This window comes from Brachycentrus maculatus, unplaced genomic scaffold (genome assembly GCF_059751285.1).
Source record: "Brachycentrus maculatus isolate JH-2025_06_01 unplaced genomic scaffold, ASM5975128v1 h1tg000166l, whole genome shotgun sequence".
Lineage (NCBI taxonomy): Eukaryota > Metazoa > Arthropoda > Insecta > Trichoptera > Brachycentridae > Brachycentrus > Brachycentrus maculatus.
This window is the reverse complement of record NW_028280919.1, coordinates 1,833,898-1,856,726: the sequence shown is the minus strand read 5'-3', so window position 1 is coordinate 1,856,726 and position 22,829 is coordinate 1,833,898. Positions and strand designations below refer to the sequence as shown.

The following is a 22,829-nucleotide window of genomic DNA, read 5'->3' as shown; positions in this document are numbered from 1 at the left end:
ATAAATTTCAATAATCTTGTTTAAATAAACATATAAAATAAAGGTTTACAAAATTATATAAATACAGGCATACAAAATAACGATTTGTTTTTTTTTTCAATAATAGATCAGAAAAATAAGTCACACAATCTGCGAAGTTCTCATTTTGAAATATTCAATTGCTACAAATATTTAACTATATATTATAATTTAAGTCATAAATTATTTTAATAAAAGCTACACGGCGAGTGTTTTGTTCCCAGTTAAAAGATAAATTAATCCTTATAAGTAATTTGCATCAACACCATGCAACCAACTATTTATAATACTGTATATGAAAATGTCCGTTGATATTATAATTTATCCGTCGATAATATTTACATTGGAAGCGGATTTTTAATACACTAGAGATATATTGCTCTGTTTACACATTAAATGCACTGAGTTTTCGGGGCTATCACATTCCTGATTCAGCAATGCCTTCATCGTCTGTAAAAAAAAGTAACATATTTATATAAGCACAATAAAAATTAATAAATAGAGAGATAAAAATAAAAATAATTAAGCGTGGCAGTCTTCTATACCTGGGCAGGAATCAAAGTGACAAGATAATGCCTTAACTATTTAATGTAGATAACTTAAATATTACTTCTTTTTGGTTAAAAAAAATCCTTAAATTACATTGATATTCATTAATACTGGTCGATAATCAGTTTCAAAATGCCAAAACTCTATTCAACATAGTTAACGCATTATCTTTTCAATATAATTCTAGCCCTGCAACATGCTGCAGAAAAAAATAAATGGGAATCCTTATAAAAATTCTAATGGCAAATCAAAGGTAGAGGAAGTCAATTATTTATTAACACATTCAATGCATATAAACTAATGTCATACAGCTCAATTTTTTTTTAAAACCCATAACATTGTTCAAAATCAAATTTTACTATGCATTTAAACATCATATATAAGTGTTTTCCTTTGTGTTTTCAAAACATAAAACTGGATACGAATCCTTATCTTTATTCAACACGGCTCCCGTAAACGTCTGTCTGCAATATTTGTACAGACACGGGAACCGTGTTAATAAATAAGAATTAATAAAAATTAATGAAATAATAAAAATTACATTGAATAAAATTAATTTATCTACCCTATTCTGGCATAATTCTGAAAATAATGCTAATCTTTCTCAACTTGTAAAACAAAAAAAAATATTTGATGTTTATGATTTCAGTAAATTCGGAATATATGTAGTTAACATTTAAAAAAAAATAATGTTTTGTGGTACATGCTATGAGCAAAAAAGGATTAACATAGCATTATTTCAGTCAGTGATTTGTAAGGAGGATATGTAGCTAAAAAGCCGGAATAGTAAGCAATTTTCACTCAAGAGGAATAGCATAGTCTATATATGTATTGTGTATTTTTTTAAATTTTCTTATTTATAAAAAAATCTAAAAAACAATAATTAAGTTAGTCATTAAAAAAAATCTAATCGAAACAGCATTTTACGAGTAGTAAGTTGACTTCATTTTGATATTGGCAATAATTTTAAAAGCACAATAGGCCAATCACATGTACGACTGCCATAGAGACCGCAGGGTAAATGTTTGAAAATCTATTTGCAAACAAGTAATGGCATTTCACCATAAATTCATTCCTTTGCAATGTTGTTCCACCTTTTGAAATGTAGAAATTTTAATGTTTCATATATTTCCCTTATTTCTATTAAAAAAAAAAGAACTGATCGTTTTGCGTATTTTAAAAATGAATTTGTTTACTAATAACAAAAATCTGTGATAATACCTTATTGCCTGTAAAGCTTAAGTAAGCTATTTTAATTTGCAGTCACTTTTTGAAGATCAACATCATACATTTTGCAATATTTTTTTTTAAATGAAGTTAAAAAATACTGGAAGAAATACATACGTACGAAAAATTCTTTGTGTAAATAGAAAAAAGTTGGGAAAAGTAAAAGAGTTGGGAGATAGTAAAAATTGGTGCATCCTGACCATGTTTGTGCAGTTTCGTGGCAAAATAGTTTTTTTTTTTTTTTTTTAGTATTATGCTACTATGTGTAGTTAAAAAAGCAATTTTTAAATTTGGTTTGAAAAAATGCACTTTTTTCTTTCAGCTTTCATGTCATTATAATATTTGTCGGAAAATTGCTCAGACTATGAACATATTTTAAGGGATTCGTCTCAAGGATCTATTAGTAATTAGTTTAAAATACTTTTTTTATTTTAAAATTTATTTAAAGTAAATTGACCATCAGTAACAGTAAATAACTAAGTTAATATGTCTGAAGGGTCCCTTTGTTATATGGCTAGATTTTAAAGTATTTAGATTAAGACTTAAGTTTTGCTCTATATTCTTTATTTATTACACAGAAAAATACCAAAAAAATAATTATTTTGAATAGAGAAAAAATATGTTGTATAATAGATTTTATTGTATATATTTATTCAGCATTGAGGGACATTCAATATATATTTTTTAAAGATTCATTGTAAACAGTCTCACGTACAGGTGTTGCATACTCAAATGAAATATCTTTCTACAGTAAAGTATATCAAATTTTCAATAACGTGTTAAACATCAATTAGAGATACAAATATACATATTAGTTTGCAACCACAATTATTGTAAATTCTATTAAAATTATGAAAGCCGTGACCAGCGGAATACTACAGCAAGCAGATCACTATGAATATGGTATTTGGAGCTTGTTATGTAAACACACACATGCCAGATGGTTAAGGTCTCATCTATAGGTATGTACAAAGCGTGCCTAGAAGTATACAGTGTTACCGACCCCATACCAAAAGCATCTGAGACAAGAGGGTAACTAGTCGCCGTAAGAAGACGACACACCGCCCTTCCACAGAAACAATAGTCATCATCTTTCCTTCTCCTCGGTCTGGTGATTAGAGTCCACACTTGTGCTACTAGTGTCCACTGAACCGCCATTCGATTTGCCTGAATTCATTCAATTCAATAAACCTCACACCAAAGTGTGTTGCATGGAAAAAATTAAATGTTACAAAAGGACCATTCAAAATGCTTGAAAATTGTCACATTGCCGATTAAAAATCTTTATTATAGTCGCCATATTATTTTTTGACAGTTTGATATAGTGACAGGCAGTTTAAAATTTAATTTTTTCAAAATAAAATTGTTAATTATTTTTATAGATCAATGTGCCCACACAGCAATAGACTGCGAAAAATTAAACACTTTTTGTGTATTGAAATAGCTTAAAAAAGATTTATTATAAAAATTTGGAAAATACACCTGAATTTGGTAGTATTTTATACAGTTTATTTTAGTGTTACATATTTGTATTGAATTATTTGAGTATTTCCTTGCAAAATTTAGCAAAAATTGATAAAACATTACAACCACGTCGCACTGTGGCATTCTTAACATTAATAACTATAAAGGATTGTAGTTATTAATGTTTAAAAATATATATATATATATATACAGAAATTTCATATTTGACACACGGAGATTTATAAAAAATTATAATATAACATGGCAAATATAAATGTAAACAATTATCAGCCTCCCATTATGAATGATAAATTTCAAAAACCTTTTAATGTGAGAAATACAAAAATTATACACATGTATATCTTTTCCATGCAACTTATAATGTATATAGAAGAAAGTGCACAAGACCTGAAATTTGAAATAAACAATGTTCATTACCAACACCAAAAAGAAAAATATATACATTATGTGTTCTGAATTGATTTCTGGAGTCCATCACGAGAGAAGCGTTCATTTTCTTTTCCGTTATCGCGGTTTCTACTGTCTATTCCTGGGTCAGTGTCCTACTCTATGGTCGCTTTGTCCGTTTCCGCTGATTTGGTATCCGGTCATCCATGGATTTGGGTTGTTCATAAAGCGTCATTTTCCCATCGTGTAACGACGTTCGTTGATTTTGTCCGATCAATTCGAAAAAATCGTATTCATTCCTGGGCAGTATATCGTAGATAGTGTTATAAACTTTGAAAACATATTTAGTTCTTTTAATTTACGTCATTAAAACGTCAAGTTCTTGTGTATAACGGATAATTATCGTGTTTATTTTGATTGCGAGACGCCGCCGCCATTTTGAGTGCGCGGTAATTGTTTACAAACACCGTGAGAAGTGTGTGAATCTTATTATTATTAAGTGTCTCGTCTTCTATAAAAACAAAACTAAAGAAGTGCTCGTATTATAAACTTTCGCTTCAATCCAAACGGCATTGTCGCGCATTTACCGAAAAAACTTTTCATTTCGAATATTTTATAAACAAAACGACGCCATCTTGAAACACGTGTTTGTTGTTTACAAACATCGTGCGAGTCAAGATTTTCAAGGGCGACGGATAGTTAATTAAATTTTTATAGAACTTTATGCTTTGTGCCTAATTTCATATAAATTTTCACATCTGTCCGAAAACACCGATCTTTATAGAAAATGAGTGATACAGAAAATGTTTCGCCATTATCGCCGGTAGCTGGGCCTTCTCAGCGCAGTGAATCTCGAAAAAGATCCCGCGATCCATCCGTTTTATCGTCAGATTCAGAGTCTCCTGAACCGCGTCAGCAAAAGCGCCTTAAAGTGTTAATGGACCCACGGATAGACTATCTAGTTCAGCAGATAGGACTTTTGACTGACGCCGTGTTCCAAAGTCAAACCGGGGCTAAGGTCGCGGCGCCAGGCGACACTTCTCCCGTAGACTCGGGATCGCAAGAAGACGACGACGGTTTTCTACAGCAGCCTCCTGGACTAGAGGAACACGAGGATCCTCAGGATATCCAAGAAGAGCTGCAGCTGGATTTCCAGGAACCCAGCACAGTAGTCAAGGAACCTATCCATCCAACAGCAAATCCCATCAGGATTCGAGCCTTAGAAAAGCTGCAACACTTTGGTAGTGAAAACTGGGCAGGCGTGCGATATGCTGATGTCCAGAAGAAATTTCTGGCAGAGCCATCGTTTGTTGAATTGAAAGTCAACGACGAGCTCAGACGCTGCGATGTCAGCTCCCCTGCCCAGGCTTCGCTGGAAAGGTCTTTCGCCGCTCTATCTCATGCCCTCCTCATACAAAAAGAGGAGTTTCAATCAGGGCTCCAAGAACTGGTCAATTGGGCCGCTGATAAGAACACAATTCTTAATAAAAGAAACGTATTCGATAAAGTAAAAGTTTTGTTTGCTCCTGACTCCGCATACCAGAAGGTTTCCGAAGATATTCTTCAGATGGTATGTGGCAGGCGCACAGAGGCGGTACAATTCCGCAGAAAATCCATCCTCGGGGAAGTCAGAGACGAGCATGTCAGAGAGGGACTTTGCAAAATCCCTCCTTGCTCAGAATATCTCTTTGAAAAGGGGAATCTGACGGCCTTCCTCTCTAGGGTAGGTACCTCTGACAAGCTTACGATAAAACCTGCAACAACCCATCCTTTATCAAGACCCCAGGTTCCTACCAGAAAAAAGCCAGATAACCAGTTTTTTCGTGAACAGCGAAGACCTCTCGCTAACAAAAATAACGGTCCTCCCAGAGGAGAAGCTGGCCCCAGCAAATTTTCCACCAAGAAAAAAGGGGGAGGCAAGTCTACTTCTGGTAGTTCAAAAGGAAAGTTTAGAGGAAGGCACACTCGAAATTGACGCCAGAAGGAATCCATTTCGCGGGGGATGCTTAAAGTTATTCCAGGCAGCATGGGCGACACTGGGAGCACCAGCATTTATGCTAAAAATGATAAGGGGGACACGAATACCATTTGTGTCAAAACCTCCTTTGATAATGCCACACAAGAATACTTTAAATCACTTCAGCACACCCCCTTCTGCCGAGATGGACTCCCAAATAAAGGAACTCACCGAGAGCGGTGTTCTGGAAGCCGCGGATCTCACTCCCAGCTTCTTATCAAAAATGTTCCTAACACCAAAATCGGACGGCTCCTCACGGGTAATCTTCAACTTGAAGTCCCTAAACCTGTTTTTAAACCCTGCTCTATTCAAACTCATAAGCCACTGCAAGGTTCCGGAATTTTTGCAACCAAACGATTGGTTGACAAAGATAGACCTCTCACAAGCATACTACCATCTCCCGATCGCATCAAAGCATCGGAGATTCTTGCGCTTGGTCTACCGAGGAAACTTGCTTCAGATGACAAGTCTGCCCTTTGGCCTTTCATCTGCTCCCAGAATGTTCGCGACCCTTACAAATTGGGTAGCCGAGTTACTGCGTCAGAAAGGTATACGGACAATCGTGTATCTCGACGACTTCCTCCTTGCGAGCCAATCCAAGGAAGATCTAGGCCGACAAACGCGGCTAGCAGTAAACACTCTACAATATCTGGGATGGAATGTAAATTTCCAAAAGTCAGTGCTCTCCCCAACACAAAAGTGCGAATACCTGGGGGTCGTATGGGACATGCGCAACAATCGCAAGTCCCTGTCAGAACGGAAGTGTGCGGCATTCCACCAATCACTTCGAGCGATACTGTCTTCTCGCCGATGGTCACGAAAGCAAGCGGAAAGTCTCCTGGGAAGGTTAAACTTTGCCAACTTCGTGGTGAGAAGAGGACGGCTGCACTGCCGACAATTGCAGATAGCGAGCAAACCGCTGAAGCAACTTCCACCCAGAAGATTAGTTCCAATGACCGAGGAGTGCTTGCAGGAGGTGGAATGGTGGTTAGAGAACTTGAACTCGTCAAGCACCATTCACAAGGAAATGTTCAGTCATTTCCTGACAACAGATGCCTCAGACCTGGCTTGGGGAGCAACTTTAGACGATTTAACCTTATCAGGTCAGTGGACCGTCCAACAGAAAAAGTGGCATTCAAACCGAAAAGAGTTGTTCGCAGTGCTTGCAACCCTTCAACACTCAGCTCACAACCTCTCCGGTTCAGAAGTCTTAGTGCAATCGGACAACAAATCAGTGGTTGCGTATATCTCCAAGGAAGGGGGCACCAGATCCTTAACACTTTTAAATCTGACCCAAGACCTCCTGATCCTTGCAGACAAGTGGGATATCTCGTTGACAGCTCAGTTTCTTCCCGGAAAATACAACGGAGACGCGGATCACCTATCTCGGGGAAAAACACCTCCGGAGTGGCACCTTTTACCGGCAGCAACCCAACCGATTTTCAATCTCTTCGGGCAACCCGATATAGACCTATTTGCTTCCGTAACGGCACACGTGACTTCGACATACGTGTCAAGAGATTGCACGGACTCGTGCGCAATCTTTCAAAACGCTTTCAGTCAATGTTGGGACTTCAATCTGGCCTGGATATTTCCTCCGCCAAATTTAATACCAAGAATCCTAGCACACCTGAACAAGGCGACCGGAACATACCTTCTCGCAGTCCCAAGGTGGCCGAGGGCGTTCTGGCGACCAGACCTAATACGCCGATCATTAGCGCCACCACTCAAAATAGCAAACCTGGAATCGGTACTAATCGACACATCCACCGGCAAACCTCCGCCCAAAATCCAAGAACTGGAAATAGAAGTTTGGAAAATTGGGTGTGGGACGGCGTTTTGAGTAGATGGAATCCTGAGGAAAAGAATTTGCTTCTATCAGGGTGGCGAGCTTCGACGCTAAATACCTACAAGCCAGCTTGGGATAGATGGTGCCGCTGGGCATCAAATAACAATTTCCATCCTAACAAACCGTCTGCAAACCAGGTGGCCAGATACCTGGCGCAGTTGTTTATCGAAGAGAAATTGTCATACAATACTATACTAGTACATAAGTCAGCGATAGCAACATTCTGTAACCCAACAGCTGAGGAAAGTCTCAGCTCTAATTTTTTGGTAAAACATACCCTTAAAGCAATAGCCATGGCAAAGCCTACTCTTCCAAAATCTCCAATCTGGAATCCACAGATTGTTAAAGATTGGCTCTGTAAAAATAGCCCTAAACTAAACTCCTTATACGAGATATCGTGTAGAGTGGCAACACTATTGCTGCTCTCGTCAGGACGAAGAGTACACGACCTGACGTTACTAAACATCTCGGATGGAAACCTGCAGGATGAAGGCACTTCTATTATATTACATCCGTCTTTTGGATCAAAGACTGACACCCGGTTACACCAGCAATCCAGCTGGAAACTTTTAGAATCACCGGAGCTTAATATAAACCCAGTCTTTTGGACAAGAAAACTAGTAGAATTGTCCAAGGATCGAAGGTCGGAAGTGGATAACCTTAATAACCTATTTATAAGTACGAGGGGCCCCGTAAAAGCGGCTACAAGAACCATAATAGGAGGATGGGTAAAGAGCACGCTGAAAATGGCAGGAGTGGAAGCTACCCCCGGCAGTACACGCTCAGCGGTCGCATCCCTCAATTGGTTAGAAAACTACCCAATTGATAATATCTTAGAGAGAGGAAATTGGAAAAGTGAAAATACCTTCAGGAAATATTACCAAAGAGAGTTGCTTAATCACACCGTCTCAAAAGACTCCTCTCTAGCAAGCCTGTTTCAACCAGTTAACATCAAATAAAGGCATCACCCGGTCACCAGGAGATAACAGACAGATCTCTCATGATGGACTCCAGAAATCAATTCAGAACACATAATATCGGAGTTTTACCTACCATTAAAACTCTTATTATGTTTCTATTGATTTCTGGAGTCCAGGTAAGACCTACCTGGTGCATCATGAGCTTTATGAACAACCCAAATCCATGGATGACCGGATACCAAATCAGCGGAAACGGACAAAGCGACCATAGAGTAGGACACTGACCCAGGAATAGACAGTAGAAACCGCGATAACGGAAAAGAAAATGAACGCTTCTCTCGTGATGGACTCCAGAAATCAATAGAAACATAATAAGAGTTTTAATGGTAGGTAAAACTCCGATATTTTTTTAAAATTATGAATACACCAGCATTAACAATGAAGAGAACTATTATTGATTATGTAAATATACAGAATACCATACATATTGTTATGGGAGTCAAAAATACATGAAAATGTAATAATCCACACAAATTATTCCGTATTATTTAATTTATTACTCAATAATAATTCAATTAACCTACAAAAAGACTTTCAATGCATGAGGTGTACATAACTACCATTTCACATAAATATACAAGACAAGGGTGTTAAATAATAATAAGGGTGTTATCTACATCAATTTTAAATTAAAATTTTACAGTGAGACTACCAGAGATCATCTCATTAAAAATTAAATGAGTCATAATTTTGTTGTTTGATTGTTAGCTTTGTCTATTCTAACCTTTATCTGCACCCAATGGTGCATAGGTCACTGCGTCATGTTGAAAGTGTTATCTTGATCGTTACTTACATGAAGGCAAGGTGATCAATCCTACACTTCAGGTGCCAGTCCAGGGTGGTATTAAATAAATATTAAAGTGATTACTTATGTTCTCTCCCCCCCCCCCCCCTAAACGCACTAACTATGACATTACGGCGACGGACACAGGTAAAACATTTTGTCTGTTAAGAAAGTGCTTAAGTTTTGGTTTCTTTTCTTAGCTTTTTTTATATGCATCAAATAAATTAAAAACATACTTAAGGCTCCAGCTACCAAAAATTATTTGTAGGAAAAATTAGAAAGAATTAAGTATTACGTAAAAGTATTATAATATAAAGTTATTCATTTGCAGCGACGAAAATAAATAATTAGTGAAAAAATCGGGGACAGAATCACCAATACATAAACGTTTCTCAGTGTGTGCGTGCATGCCGTGCTTTGCGTATTGCGTATTGCGTATACGCGGCTTGAAACTGTTTTTGATCTCTTTTTAGTAGCGCGCAAGTCAGCCTTCGTGGTGGTTGTGCCATTACGCCACCTGTGGCGGCTACTTGCAATGTATTTTTTTTCTCGTTTTCAGATACTTGCCAAAGCTAACATTATATTACAATTGTTACATTTCAAGTTTTACTTTGATAAATAAAAGCAACATTTAGGAATATTTACATTTTTCCTGTTTTTTAAATCAAATTTTTAAATAGTTTACAAAATACGCCATTGTACACCCTATGAACATGTGATTTAAAAACGAGAAACTGTCCGCCTACGTGGTGTAATGGTTAACGTTTTTAGCTACCGTGCTGGAGGTCACGGGTACGATTCCTAGGAGGGGTTAAAATAGATATTAGTGATTTTACACTCTAATACTTATTTTATTTTACCTTGCCTTCATGTAAGTAACGATCAAGATAACACTGCGTCAATACGATGCAGTGCCCTATGCACCATTGGGTGCGGATAAGGGTTGGAAGAAGGAGAAATACAAAATACATATCACCGATGGAAACCGTGGAAGTTTTTAGCACCGTAAAGGTGGGACTGACCTGAGCATTTCGTCGTGACGTAACATTCCCGGCGAGCATCCGAACATCGGATGGAGTACTCAGAACGAGCTCAGCTCACTGTAATGACTATACGAATGCTCGTAACTTGTTACGTTTCAAGGAAATCTCAGACACAACGACTCAGATCAGTTCCCACCATGAAAGAATCAGTTCTCACGAAGAAAAAGTTGACACTTTTTAGATAAGAAGAGAATGAATGAATGTAGTATGGTTATTCTAGGTACCTTCGAAGGCCTGGTTGTGGTGTATCTGGTGCTGGGGCGGAGACTGGTTGTTGTGCGGCACCTCCTGCCCCTCCAGCACGGCCAGCAGGCACTGGTGGATGCAGATGTACTGCTGCTCCGTCTGGACCATCCACACGCGCTCCTTGCGCATGTTGTACACGATGTCCAGGATGTCCACGTACTCCGCGCAGCCCGCTATCTGCTGGATGATGCGGTCCAGCGTGATGAACGTGCCCGACCTGCGACAGAATCACAGAGTTCAACAAAAATATTTACTTTTTAATTCAAGTCAGTAATTATAATAATAATAATAAATTTGGATACTTTAAATAGCCCCATTTTCGTAAAATACTTCCTCAAGAGCTCTGTGAATGAATTGGGGAAAAGATGATGGTGGAAATGATTTAGAAAACAAATATGTTTTTAGTTTTTTCTGAAGATCTTCTCACTCTCCCTATTTCTAACTACTGGTGGAAGAAGGTAAATATCACTTCTTAAAATTTATTGTGACATGTGTTTCGTTGCGTTCCGCGTCATTTTCAAAATGATGTGGATCATATCGAAACACGTGGCACAATAGACTTTTTGAAATAGTAATATTTTTTACCAAATTCAGTAATTTAGTTTAAATAATCATTTAAAATATAGATAAACAAGATTATTTAAATATGTGAATATAACATAATGATTTAAACAAAAAAATACATACCTCCCAACCCCCGCACTGCAATGGACGACTATTGGCCTTTGGTCCGGACCAACTCTCTCTCGGAATGCACGTACAAACCTGACCAGGGTTTGTGGAGGATTAGGTACTCCGAAGTCTGGCCACGTTGTGAAGTGGAAATGTCTTATGGCACGTTGAGTTTCTCCCTGCAAACCAATTAAACAATCAGAAAAAAACACATATTTCTAAATAGAGTTTAGTCTTGTTTATTATTAATTGAGGAGATGTATGTTATATTTGAACTACAAAGTGAAAATATAATTTAGGCTACTGATTCCAGAAAAAGGAATTTCTAATCAAATTTGTAACCTAAACTTTATATGTATACAAAACTAAATTTTCATAAAAATATTGAATACTAAAAGTCTTGCAACAAAAATATAGAGATAGTTTTTTGTTATTTTTTTTCTTAAAATAAAGAGAAATATTTGTGTTTTAATTTTTCATAATTTTTTATAATTTTATACATTTTCCGTGAGCCTTAGTGGCTTATTATAAGTAATAGGTATCAAATTGTGGTAGAGTGGGTTTGAACTGAGAACCTCTGACTCGAGAGTCTGCGACACTAACCCCGAAACCACAACCTACCACAGTTGACAGGTAAATAAAGTAACTTACTATAGCAAATTAAGTCATGATTGGTAAGACAAAAGTTTTTTTGCAATAAAAAAGGTATATGTATTAAAATACTGTTTGTGGAAAATGCTTAAAAGCGCCTTTAACATACTGATGGTAGAGAGCGGGAGATGCTTATAAGCGTTTTATTTTATTACTTTTCGTACAGCGCGAGACGCCAAAAACATTATACAGATCGGAGTTGGTATTGTCGTTACTTGTGATTAGTATATGACCGTAATTAGTATATTAATTAGGGTCGGGTTTGATGAAAAAACTGCCCGCAGTGTGTTAAAACTAATATTTATAGACAGATCTCACTTTTTTTATTTAAATATCTATGGTTTTAAGCGAAATAAAGCATTTGTCACTTGAATCTCTATGGTTTTATGGCTGGTCAACTAGGTAATTAAATGGAAATCTCACCCTGCAAAGCATAAATTCCGTTATGCTCCAATCTTGATAGTGACTATCATTCAATATGGTGACGGAGATATCACCGTAGTACACGGGCCGCGTGTCGAAGGGCCAGTAGTGGTCGCACTTCTCTCTGCCCTTCTCGATGCAGCGTGTCAGCATGACGATGGCGCGCGAGTTGGACTCCCAACACATGCGCCAGAAGTCGTCCCGCGTGGAGTGTAGGGGCCCCTGCGTCACTATGAACTCCCGCGGAGAATTGTAACCCTGGACAAAAAAAATCTCAATTACAATCTATAAATTAGTCCGCCTCTGTAGTGTAATGGTTGCTCGGCTACAGTGCTGGAGATCCCAGGTTCGATATCAGTGATTATAAATAAATAAATAAATAAATATTAGTGATTTTTTCACTGCAATATTTATTCAATATTACCCTGGACTGGTACCTGAAGCATCTTTCCTTCGTGTGTTGACAATCAAGATAACACTGCGTTTATATGATGCAGTACCCTATGCACCAGGTGCTTAAGGGTTTGAAGAAGACAATCTATAAAAATCTTTATCAGTCTTCATTCGAGCGCATGACAGTTTTGGTGAGAAGCTTACAAAGTTCAGCCAGTAATAGAGATTGTGTAGATGGGTTTCTCGAATCTTATGATAACAGCGTTATACTCTGACAAACTTGTCTGTAGAATGGTCAAATACTGAACTCATATCTTTTTCTATGTAAATTTTTGCATCAAAATTATATCCGACAACAGATAAGTTTGTCAAAGTGTAGATACAATTGTACATACTTAGCATTACATGTAATGCAGGAAGTTGTGAGATTAGCTGTATGAGCATGAGACATTATACTGTTCAGGTGATTAATGCAAGTACTTTGGGAAAAAACTTTAAACAACACACTTTAGTAATGTAACATTGCTAGACGCAATGTAATTTATCTGCAATTGTGTGTTCTCTCATAATTTGGGGGTGCAAATTACTAATTTCAACTTAGTTTTTGGCTACATCATCAGAATGACTCAAAATCAGAGATTTGTAGCATAGATCTTTCTGCGGCCTAATGACGCTCTATGGATTACGCTGACGATATGTAAATTGCACTTGAACATTTATCATCCTAACTTAACCAACAAATTATGCTTCAAATATGAAAAAATATATATTAATAATAATTATCATTCTTTTTATTGTAACTAAGTCATTTGTATATGTAATGCAATTAACTCTTGCTAATATTTGTACAGAATTGGACTGTCAATGAGAATTTGTAAATAGCGATCATACTCGGGCGTCCTCGGAATTTAAAAAGTTAAAACATAAGGAATAATAAACCATTTAGTATTATAATTTAAATGTACTTTTTTTTTAAATCACTATAAATATTTTATTTTAATTTAATTATAATATCTACCGGTTTCAAAGCTAATCGCTTCTTATTCAAGACTGATTAATACTAAAACACTATCTACTTAACAGAATCCACAAATTTTTGGCTGCTAGGCAAAAGAACTTGTGTAGATCTCAATTGGCTTTATTTTTTGTGTTGATTACCAGTTAAAGCTAAAAGGGATCAGGGATGTTGAGTGATTGGAAACATATTTGTATTACTTACCGGGACATAGTTAGCATTGATGTAATCAGACCCCTCTTCATCATCAACGGGCTGCAGCTTGAACCTGGAGTGGTCGTAGGGCAGGATGTTGGTGAAACGGTTCTTGGGACGGTTACAGGGCAGGTCTGCCGCAGTACAGGCTTGCTCCCTTCCAACGTGCTTCAGCTCCTCAAACTCTTCGCTAAATCTGTAATGAAGATATTAAATAAGACACATAATATTTAATACAGCTCTTTAATATGTAGGTGCATACAAAGCCTTTTATTAAATCAGTAAAATTCATTTCTGAATAAAAAAATTAAAACTTGAATACATGTGGCAAATATTTTTGCTGCTAAAACTTTAGCAAGTAATTTCTTAACATCGGAGTAAACATATTCTTGTTACTTATTTTTTTTTTTACAAAAATGTCAATAATATTAGTATATAACCACTCACCGAGATTTTTATGTCTACCGGTTTTGAGAGTTTCGAGACGTACGTGTTAAACATTTTGTTTAGTTTTAAGTGTGTAAATAGTGCTATGGTAGTGACAGGTAGTATTGTTTGCATGATGTGGCAGTGATTGCCCTGACAAAGAGACGGTTACGTCTCGAAACCGGTAGACATAAAAATTTTGATGAGTGGTTCTTTACTAATATTATTAACATTTTTGCAAAAAATAAATAAATAAAAATGACTAATCACAAAGTAAATACATTAAATATTAATAATATTGAGAATATATTCTTGTTAAGTAATGTCTGCACATATGAATATAGAATTAACTTCATTGATATCTAGTTAGTACACTTTATTTCATATGTTGTATTTTCAACATTTAGCCCAATGAATAAATAAATATACTCACAAAGAATCTTCAAAATTTACAGAACGGATGCTTAAACTTTTTGGTTATTTGGAAATCGCAGCAAACTCATAGTTTTACATATTGGAAGACAAAAATAAAAAGAAGGCACATTTTTACTAGTTTGCATCTGTGTGAAATAAAGCTTAGTGATACTCTAAAATTACGAAAATGCGTACAGTACAATTGAACTTTGCTATCTGACAAATAGTCAATAAATGTTATTAGATTGTCTTATAACTTAATTTTTGGCAGTGTTGATACTCCAGTTAGATGCAGCTTATGAGCAGGAAGACATTATGTCGTATGACGTGATTATCATGGCTGCTAAATTTTTTTTACATGCGGCGATACTTGAATTTAAGCATGTAAAATATTAACAGGACGATTTTAATTTTTTAAATTTGACTGGATTTTTGTCCGTTACATCCGAAGTCCATTAAATAGAGGTCCGTTATTTGCAGGTTTTACTGTACTATATAATTGATCCTCTATTACCTGAAGTCTGAATCAGCCGACATCATTCTGTAATGCTCTGCGAAGTCCGATATCCTCACGGGGCGGGAGGTCTCGTTGACGCTGTCGGGGAGGCTCATGGTGTCGTTTCCATTCCGGGCCTCCTTGGCCTTCCGACCCGCCGCACGTTTCCTCTTCAGGATGACGATTAGTATTACCAGGAGAGTAATAATTGCAACAGGAACGGTGACGCCCAATATAACTGGAGTGTTGTCCGTGTCTGTAATATGCGATGCAATGAATCATATTGCTCCATCCCTCCAATTACACTGGCCAACAATGATTTTGTAACTGAAATTTTGATGACTGATTTGGACTAAGTTAATCGTTCTTATTCAAAGTCTATATGGTGGCAAGATTGTATCACGTCAAGTTTTGATGTTAGTCATATTATTGTTTGTATGGACCCCATACGTTGAAACCGTAATAGTGGTTGGTATCTAGACATGTTTTAGTCTAAGGTATTGATAATTATGGAGTAACAGTGGAAATATATTAACTAATTAAAGAAGTCTGGGCATTTACGGGGCTTACGACCGTCATAGGCTGGTTTAAGTGATCACTTTACACACGTGTAACATTCACCAATTCTACCCATTATTGACAACCACACTACTCAAATTCTTGGAAGTTCCATATATATGAACCAATTTAGAAACCTTGTTCATGAATCACTAGAACTTCGCTAGAGACATCTATTGGTGAGATGTAAAGAAGCTTTTTATTAAGCAGAAACTCTTATATTAGTATGTGAGATCCGAATCCTGGATTATAATCACACACATGAGAAACGCCAGAAAATACCATTTTCATTTTTTATTATTAAGCTTATAATTTGACCAGATAATTTATTTACAACATTTTGAGTGTGTCCAAATACTTGTTCACAAAATCTGGATTATCTCCAATTACAGGAGTTATTTTCATATTATTTTTATTATTTTTTTTTTTTGACATCTCATCAAAGATGAAGAAGAATATGGAAGTCTGGGCATTTACGGGGCTTACTTTTTCGTAAGCCCCGTAAATGCCCAGACTTCCATATTCTTCTTCATCTTTGATGAGATGTCAAAAAAAAAAAAAAAATAATAATATGAAAATAACTCCTGTAATTGGAGATAATCCAGATTTTGTGAACAAGTATTTGGACACACTCAAAATGTTGTTAACTAATTAATATTGAATACGATAGCATTATTTGTTTATATATATTTATACATAAATAATAAGAAAAAACTTTATTTTTTGACATCTCATCAAAGAGGAAGAAGAATATGGAAGTCTGGGCATTTACGGGGCTGACGACTGTCATAATCCAGCTTTTCAAAACAAGTATTTGGACACACTCAAAATGTTATAAGATAAACTTTAGTCAATATCAGAATTTAAAATATCCATTACTAAAAAATCTGACGTGCTACATTTTTTTGCTTTCGTTTTTTGAATTCAGCTATGCAAAGTGCATAAATCTCAGGTATTTTCATGCCAGTTACAAAATAAAAGTTGTAAATTGTTGGCCAGTGTTGTTATTACCTACTATTATTATCATCACTATTGCAATGATAAGATTTTTTTAGAATATTATAATTATTATTAATATTCATTTTTTTTAGTTCCATATTTTGTTGATGTTGTTTATGGATTTAATAATTTTGTATTTTTTTTAACTCTAATAATTTGGGAAATACATCAAAGGATTTTAAAATACTAAGATGAAGATAATTGTACACATTTTATATATTAATATTAAAATTCTTACTCTAGATTTATTATATTCTTGAACTACAACAAAATGTAGAATTTACAGTAAAGATTTTATATAATACATTTCTTTAAATCAAATCAAATCAATTAAATAAAAAAATATATATTAAAGAAAAAGTGAACCGGTTCACAGACATTCGAAATTTTTAGAAGTGCTGCCAAAACAATAAGGCATGGAAATGATTGACAGAATTTTTGAATATAGATCAAATCAATATCGAATAATAATTATGGCTGTTAAATGAATCAGACAGTGCATAGTTAAATTTTCATATATTTCATTTAATATTGTATAAAAATTAAAACAAAAATCATACATGACAAGACACAAAATGCAACAAAATGCACAAAAACAAACAAACAAAATAAGCTACTCGTAAAACTATTCCTAAATATAGAATTATTTACACTTACCCAAATATAATACTTCTTGATGAAAGCATAAAAGAGGATATTAAAAATGGTTACGTCATGACATAATTGGCGAACATAATTCAATGAAATACATTAAAAGCTCATTGTTCAAATTAAAGGCAAAAAATGTTTTTTTAAATTTATTTATTTGAATTTAAAAACAAATATTTTTGAAATTTTGAAATATCGATAAATTATAATATGCTTTTGTAGTATTTTAATGACTAAGGCAAAAATTTAATAATTTTCTTCCAAATTTAGGAGCTTTTACTGTGTATTGAAATATATTTAATTTCCACAATAACATACCTTCTTGGACAATGAATAACAAGTATTTTCATATAGATATATAGAATGAAATCTATTAGCATTGGAGTTTCATCAAGAAATACAAATGAAAAAAACAAATATAATATGATTTTCACAAAAATTTATAAGGATTTTATTCCTATTAATGAAACCGTACATTCAAGTAGTGCTGTATTAAATTCAGAACCAAACACTACTGGTAAAAAATCAAGACTGACATTATCAAAAAGGAAATACATACATGCTCCCTAAGGGCATCAATGATTGATTATACACAACAATGCTTCAGTGACTTATAATCTAGTGAGTTTAAATGAAAATTATCATAAATTAATAACAGATGAATAGTATGGGGTTTACCTGTCTGTATTGAGAAGCTGTAGGCTGTATCGGTGAACTTATCTGGGGCGGTGAACGCTCGAACTTTGACTTTGTACACGGAACCCGGCTTCAGGGGGCCATTGCAGTAACCCACTTGGCGGACATCACATTCCTCTGAACCAATTGTGAAATCCTCCACAGAACTGTTGTTGAAAGGATAGTAAGGTTCCATCACCTAAAAAAGTTATCATTCCATATAGAATTGCAATTGCTAAAATTGTTCTCTGTAAGGAATGTGGGTATGTTGGTGACAACAACATAGCCGCAATCGTGTATATACCGGCATAGTCTGGCAAGTGGCATTCTTGATTTGTCTCTCCTAGAAACCAGTCACTCACTTTGAGCTACTTAAGTACTAGCGAGTTACTACTGAAATCTTCCACCAGTTTACCACGAAACATTCTCATATAAAATAGTATACATTGAGGGTGTTAAATTTATGTTTTTTTGAATGTCAATTAGTAATTTATGTTTTTTTAAATGTTCAAGGACTATCTACCCTCTGATTGTGAACAGCTATATATGGTATCAAACGTTTTAATCAATATCACTAGTGCTATTTTTGGTTGGTTGGAAGATATGGCTTTTTATCAATAAGCCCGAAATTGTAAGTTTAAATAAATAAATAAATGAAAAGCTAGTTGAAAATAAGAGTCATTAATTTATCTGGAATGTACATTTATCTACAATAATAAATACCGTTCTAAAATTGGTATTGACTTTACTTTTTGACAATTTATCAGTAGTTCTATATCAAAGTAATTTTTGATGCTGCACATTTGGAATAATGAAAAAGTCAGTGAATAGAAATAGTATATGATGATACCTGATACGGTGGCCACACACTGTAAGCTTGAACGTCTCTCCATGATGGCATCTCCAATCCCGAAGCATTCTTTGAATCATCTTCCGCCACTATAATGGTAAACATGGTAATATTTCCGTTTTGCGGTGAGAAGTAATTCTTTCTAAACCGAATCTGAATAGTTGTCGGAGTACGGCAGACTTCTGTCGGCACAACCTGGGCTCTGGGCTTCGGTGGAGCTAAGATGGTCATCTTTTCTTTATGCACAACTTCTTTACCATATCCCACTTTAGTTTCGGCCTGGATTCTGAAGATGTACGTTTTTCCCGGAACCAAGTTCTTGATGGATCCCTGTGTTTCCCAGGGTTTGAAATCTTTCTTCAGCGTATGGATAGAACCCTCGAGTCCGTATGTTATAGTAAACTTTCTGATAATGCCATTTTGTTCCGAAGGCGGCAATGACCATGTGAATGTTATCTCACTAGGTTGGACATCCATCGGTTGGAAACTGCAAACAATTATGTAATTATGAATAAAAATATAGAAATACATTTTTCAGTTCAAGAAATCTATCAATTTTTAAGTAAAACTGGTACAAAAATATAAAATTTTAGTCAGAAGCTAATGACAATTTTTGGATTATAATGCTGTGTATCTTTCACACTTTTTACTGATATTTTGGATGTCATTACAATACTCAATATTGATAGGATCTAATTAAATTTTATTTGGTAAATACCACTAATAGCGGTTTACCAAGTGAAATTTAAATTAAAAATAGATATTACCGCTAAGTGGTTATGGAATCAATTTAATTAATCTCTTTAGATCTGAAAGGTTGATGAGATGTCTTTTTCTAATTCTGACCTTCATCTTTACCCAATTGTGCATAAGGCAAGGCATCTAATTGAAGTGGTGTCAACTTGATAATTGACCTCAATAAGACAAGGTGATCGGTCAAGACAGGGTAAATGAAATGAGTATTAGAGCGAACGAAAAAGCCAGTAGCATCTGAACAGCTTGAAATAAGGCAATTTGATTTTGGTAACCTTTAAGGGCCCTTGATACATATTAAATCAAACTAAAATAATTAAAAATCCAATTCTAAGTCTGTAAAATTCTTAAACATACTATGCAATGGGATTATATGCATAAAGCATTCTTGATATGGGACAAAAGAGCTGCCTAAAGTTGATCACCTTTAATAAAGTCAACAAACCAAAGTATTATTGTTGTATACTTGCAAATTTCTTTTTGTACTAACGATACTTATTTTGTTCATACAAATTTATTATTATTTTACAATGCAATATTTACCTAATAAAAATAATATTTTCTTTATAATGTAAATGAACATCTCATCACAGGTTCTACCTAGTGAGACGTTCATAAAAATAAAATAAAAAATACATTGTAAAAATAGATTTAAAAAAAATATGATTTTGGTATTCTCACCTATCCACTTTTCCAGGAACACTTTCGAGAGTTGTAAACGATGCAGAAACTGGAAGAGAACTCCTCAAAATGCTGGATTCTGTTCCAGATCTCACGACCACGGTGAATGTATAGTTCCGGTGTGGTTTCAGGTTGGCTAGCGTGATATAGTTATTGGATGTGACATTTTGTAACAGGTTAGACTCGGTATTGAGGTATTGCACTTCGAAAGCGTTCCATTCTCCTAGTGGTTTATCCCATTGCAGTGTTATTTCGGTGTCAGATATTTTAGTTTCGTTTAGTATTTTTATTGGTTCAGGATCTGTAAAAAAAATGATAAACAGACTTTCAAAGCATTTTCATCACCAAATTACATATGTATATCAAGTTTATATCAAAATTTATATCAAGTTTTTAGAAAAAAATACATTCTGACAAATATACATTTTTTTAGTAAATAAGCAAAACATTTCAGTTACGATGATATGCGATGACAAAACGAAATGTAATTTTTCTACAATATGAATTTAGGTAATAAGTATGGTTGATTTTGTGGAAGTTTGTAATATTTACTTAGTAAAGTCAATAAAGAAAAATAAAAGAGATTGTCCACATATCGCTCACAACAACGTCATATATCAAAAATTGTCAATTTTCAGTTGTGCATGTTTTCGCAAAGCCCAGAAAATGTACTATTTCCCAGCAAAATCAACATATTTTTACCTTATTATTTATCCGCTACAGGGCAAAAAGTGTTGTTTTTGCATTTTGAAGAAAAGGTATTGTTTAATTATTTTTTCAAATATACAAAATATTTTTCAAATGGAGAAAAAATATTCAGGTTTTACCTAAAAAAGATCTGTTGCACAGTAAAAAGTTTAATAAGTGGCTTGATATTTATGTGCAATACATTTTATTATATTTTTAAATATTAAAAACCAAACCAATCAAGTTTTTTGATATATGACGTTGTTGAAAAGAGTGAGTGATATGTAATCTGTATTTTTTCTCATCAAATGTAAAAACTACTCGGAGAAATCTTCTGCAAGTGAAAGATATTTATATTTATGAGAAAATTAGATGACTATATTATTTTTATATTGATTATTAGTATTTATTTTTACTGTTTTTTCATCATACACATAATTACGAATTATAATGTCACCTGCCTGAGTTTTCCCGTGCCGAGGGCACATTTTACAACACTAGTTTATAAAACTATATGAAAGAAAATTGTTTGACATGCAATCAAACAGGACATGCCGAATGATATCTGTTTTAGAAATCTCCACCTCCATTATCCATTTATGAATAGCTAATTTTATGCTTTACATTAATTTTTAACAACTTTGGATAATGGAAGCAGGTTAATATCAATAATCAAAGTTTTTTTGACCAAAATATGTATGTGTTAGATTTTTTTAAATGTGTATATTGTAATTTTAAAGCGATGAGTATTTTGATTACGTGAACATTCATAAAAATAGATCAATATTTATTTTACTGTATAAATAATGATGTAAATGTTCCTTTGTTCAAAATTAAATATCCAAAACTTATTCATTGATTGCTTTGAAATTTTACACAATGTTGCATCTAAATATGCGTATGTTTTTATATTGTAACAGGTAAAAACATGTTTTTTACTGCAATGGCAGCGCCATCTGTTGAATGTAACAGCAATATACATAATATTAAACATTCCTCAGTGCCGACAGCCGACTTCTTCACAGCTGCTAAAATACTGTACATCAAGATCACAAACATTGTGAAATTGAACATATTAGAAATGTGTGATTCTTTTATTTCTTCTTCATTTAACCAGGCTGAGCTGTGGCAACACGAGCATGGGTATAACTAGTTTATGATAAAAAAAACTAAAAATGTTGACATTTGCTTATTTTCTTAGATAGGTCACTTACAAAAAATGATGTCAGTTGAAATTTTTTGATAAATTAATAAATCATAATAAAAACATTGATTAAATCATCAGACTTACATAGACGATCCTGCCTCTGGATAGGTTGACTGGAAACACCATCACTGACCGTCCAAACTGTAATATTATACAACTTCCCAGGGATAAGTCCTTGGAAAGTTACCTTTTTGTCGGAATCATTGGCCGGTTTCTCTATGACGGGGATATCTGGCTCACTCAGTGAGAAACGGTACATGTCGAAGCGTGTCGACGAGGAAGGAGTCGGCGTGTACCGAAGAGTTACCGAGTCGCGTTCCTGCTGGTCGTTCACCACTACGACTTCCGACTGAATCAACGGCACTAAAATTCAAAATGGTGGCAACATACAATAATATGAAGCAGTACCAGTAAGAATGGCTCCATATGCACATGTATTTTTAAATCTTTAATTTTCTTATATCGAAACTTTAATTGAATTAAAGACCTTTACTGATAAAT

The 22,829-nt window shown here is 34.7% G+C and overlaps 1 protein-coding gene across 3 annotated transcripts in view; it reads right to left on the bottom strand.

Moving 5' to 3' along the window:
* Nucleotides 1-83: 83 nt before the first annotated feature.
* The window catches only part of Ptp10D (Protein tyrosine phosphatase 10D), a 101,781-nt gene continuing 79,035 nt past the window's right edge, over nt 84-22,829 (bottom strand). Inside the window, exons 13-23 of one of the 3 annotated variants that reach the window (XR_015837683.1) lie at nt 22,413-22,691; nt 20,435-20,735; nt 19,001-19,487; nt 18,154-18,349; nt 15,289-15,526; nt 13,944-14,130; nt 12,332-12,589; nt 11,273-11,436; nt 10,564-10,802; nt 2,798-2,961; nt 84-468 (exon numbers count right to left, since the gene is read on the bottom strand). Coding sequence is in view for 1 of the 3 variants with exons in the window: in XM_088261794.1 (XP_088117920.1) it covers nt 437-468; nt 10,564-10,802; nt 11,273-11,436; nt 12,332-12,589; nt 13,944-14,130; nt 15,289-15,526; nt 18,154-18,349; nt 19,001-19,487; nt 20,435-20,735; nt 22,413-22,691 (2,381 nt within the window). In the remaining 2 variants the exon portion in view is untranslated. The remainder of the gene's footprint in view (nt 469-2,797; nt 2,962-10,563; nt 10,803-11,272; nt 11,437-12,331; nt 12,590-13,943; nt 14,131-15,288; nt 15,527-18,153; nt 18,350-19,000; nt 19,488-20,434; nt 20,736-22,412; nt 22,692-22,829) is intronic. The other 2 variants (XR_015837684.1, XM_088261794.1) reach the window with 2 other exon arrangements.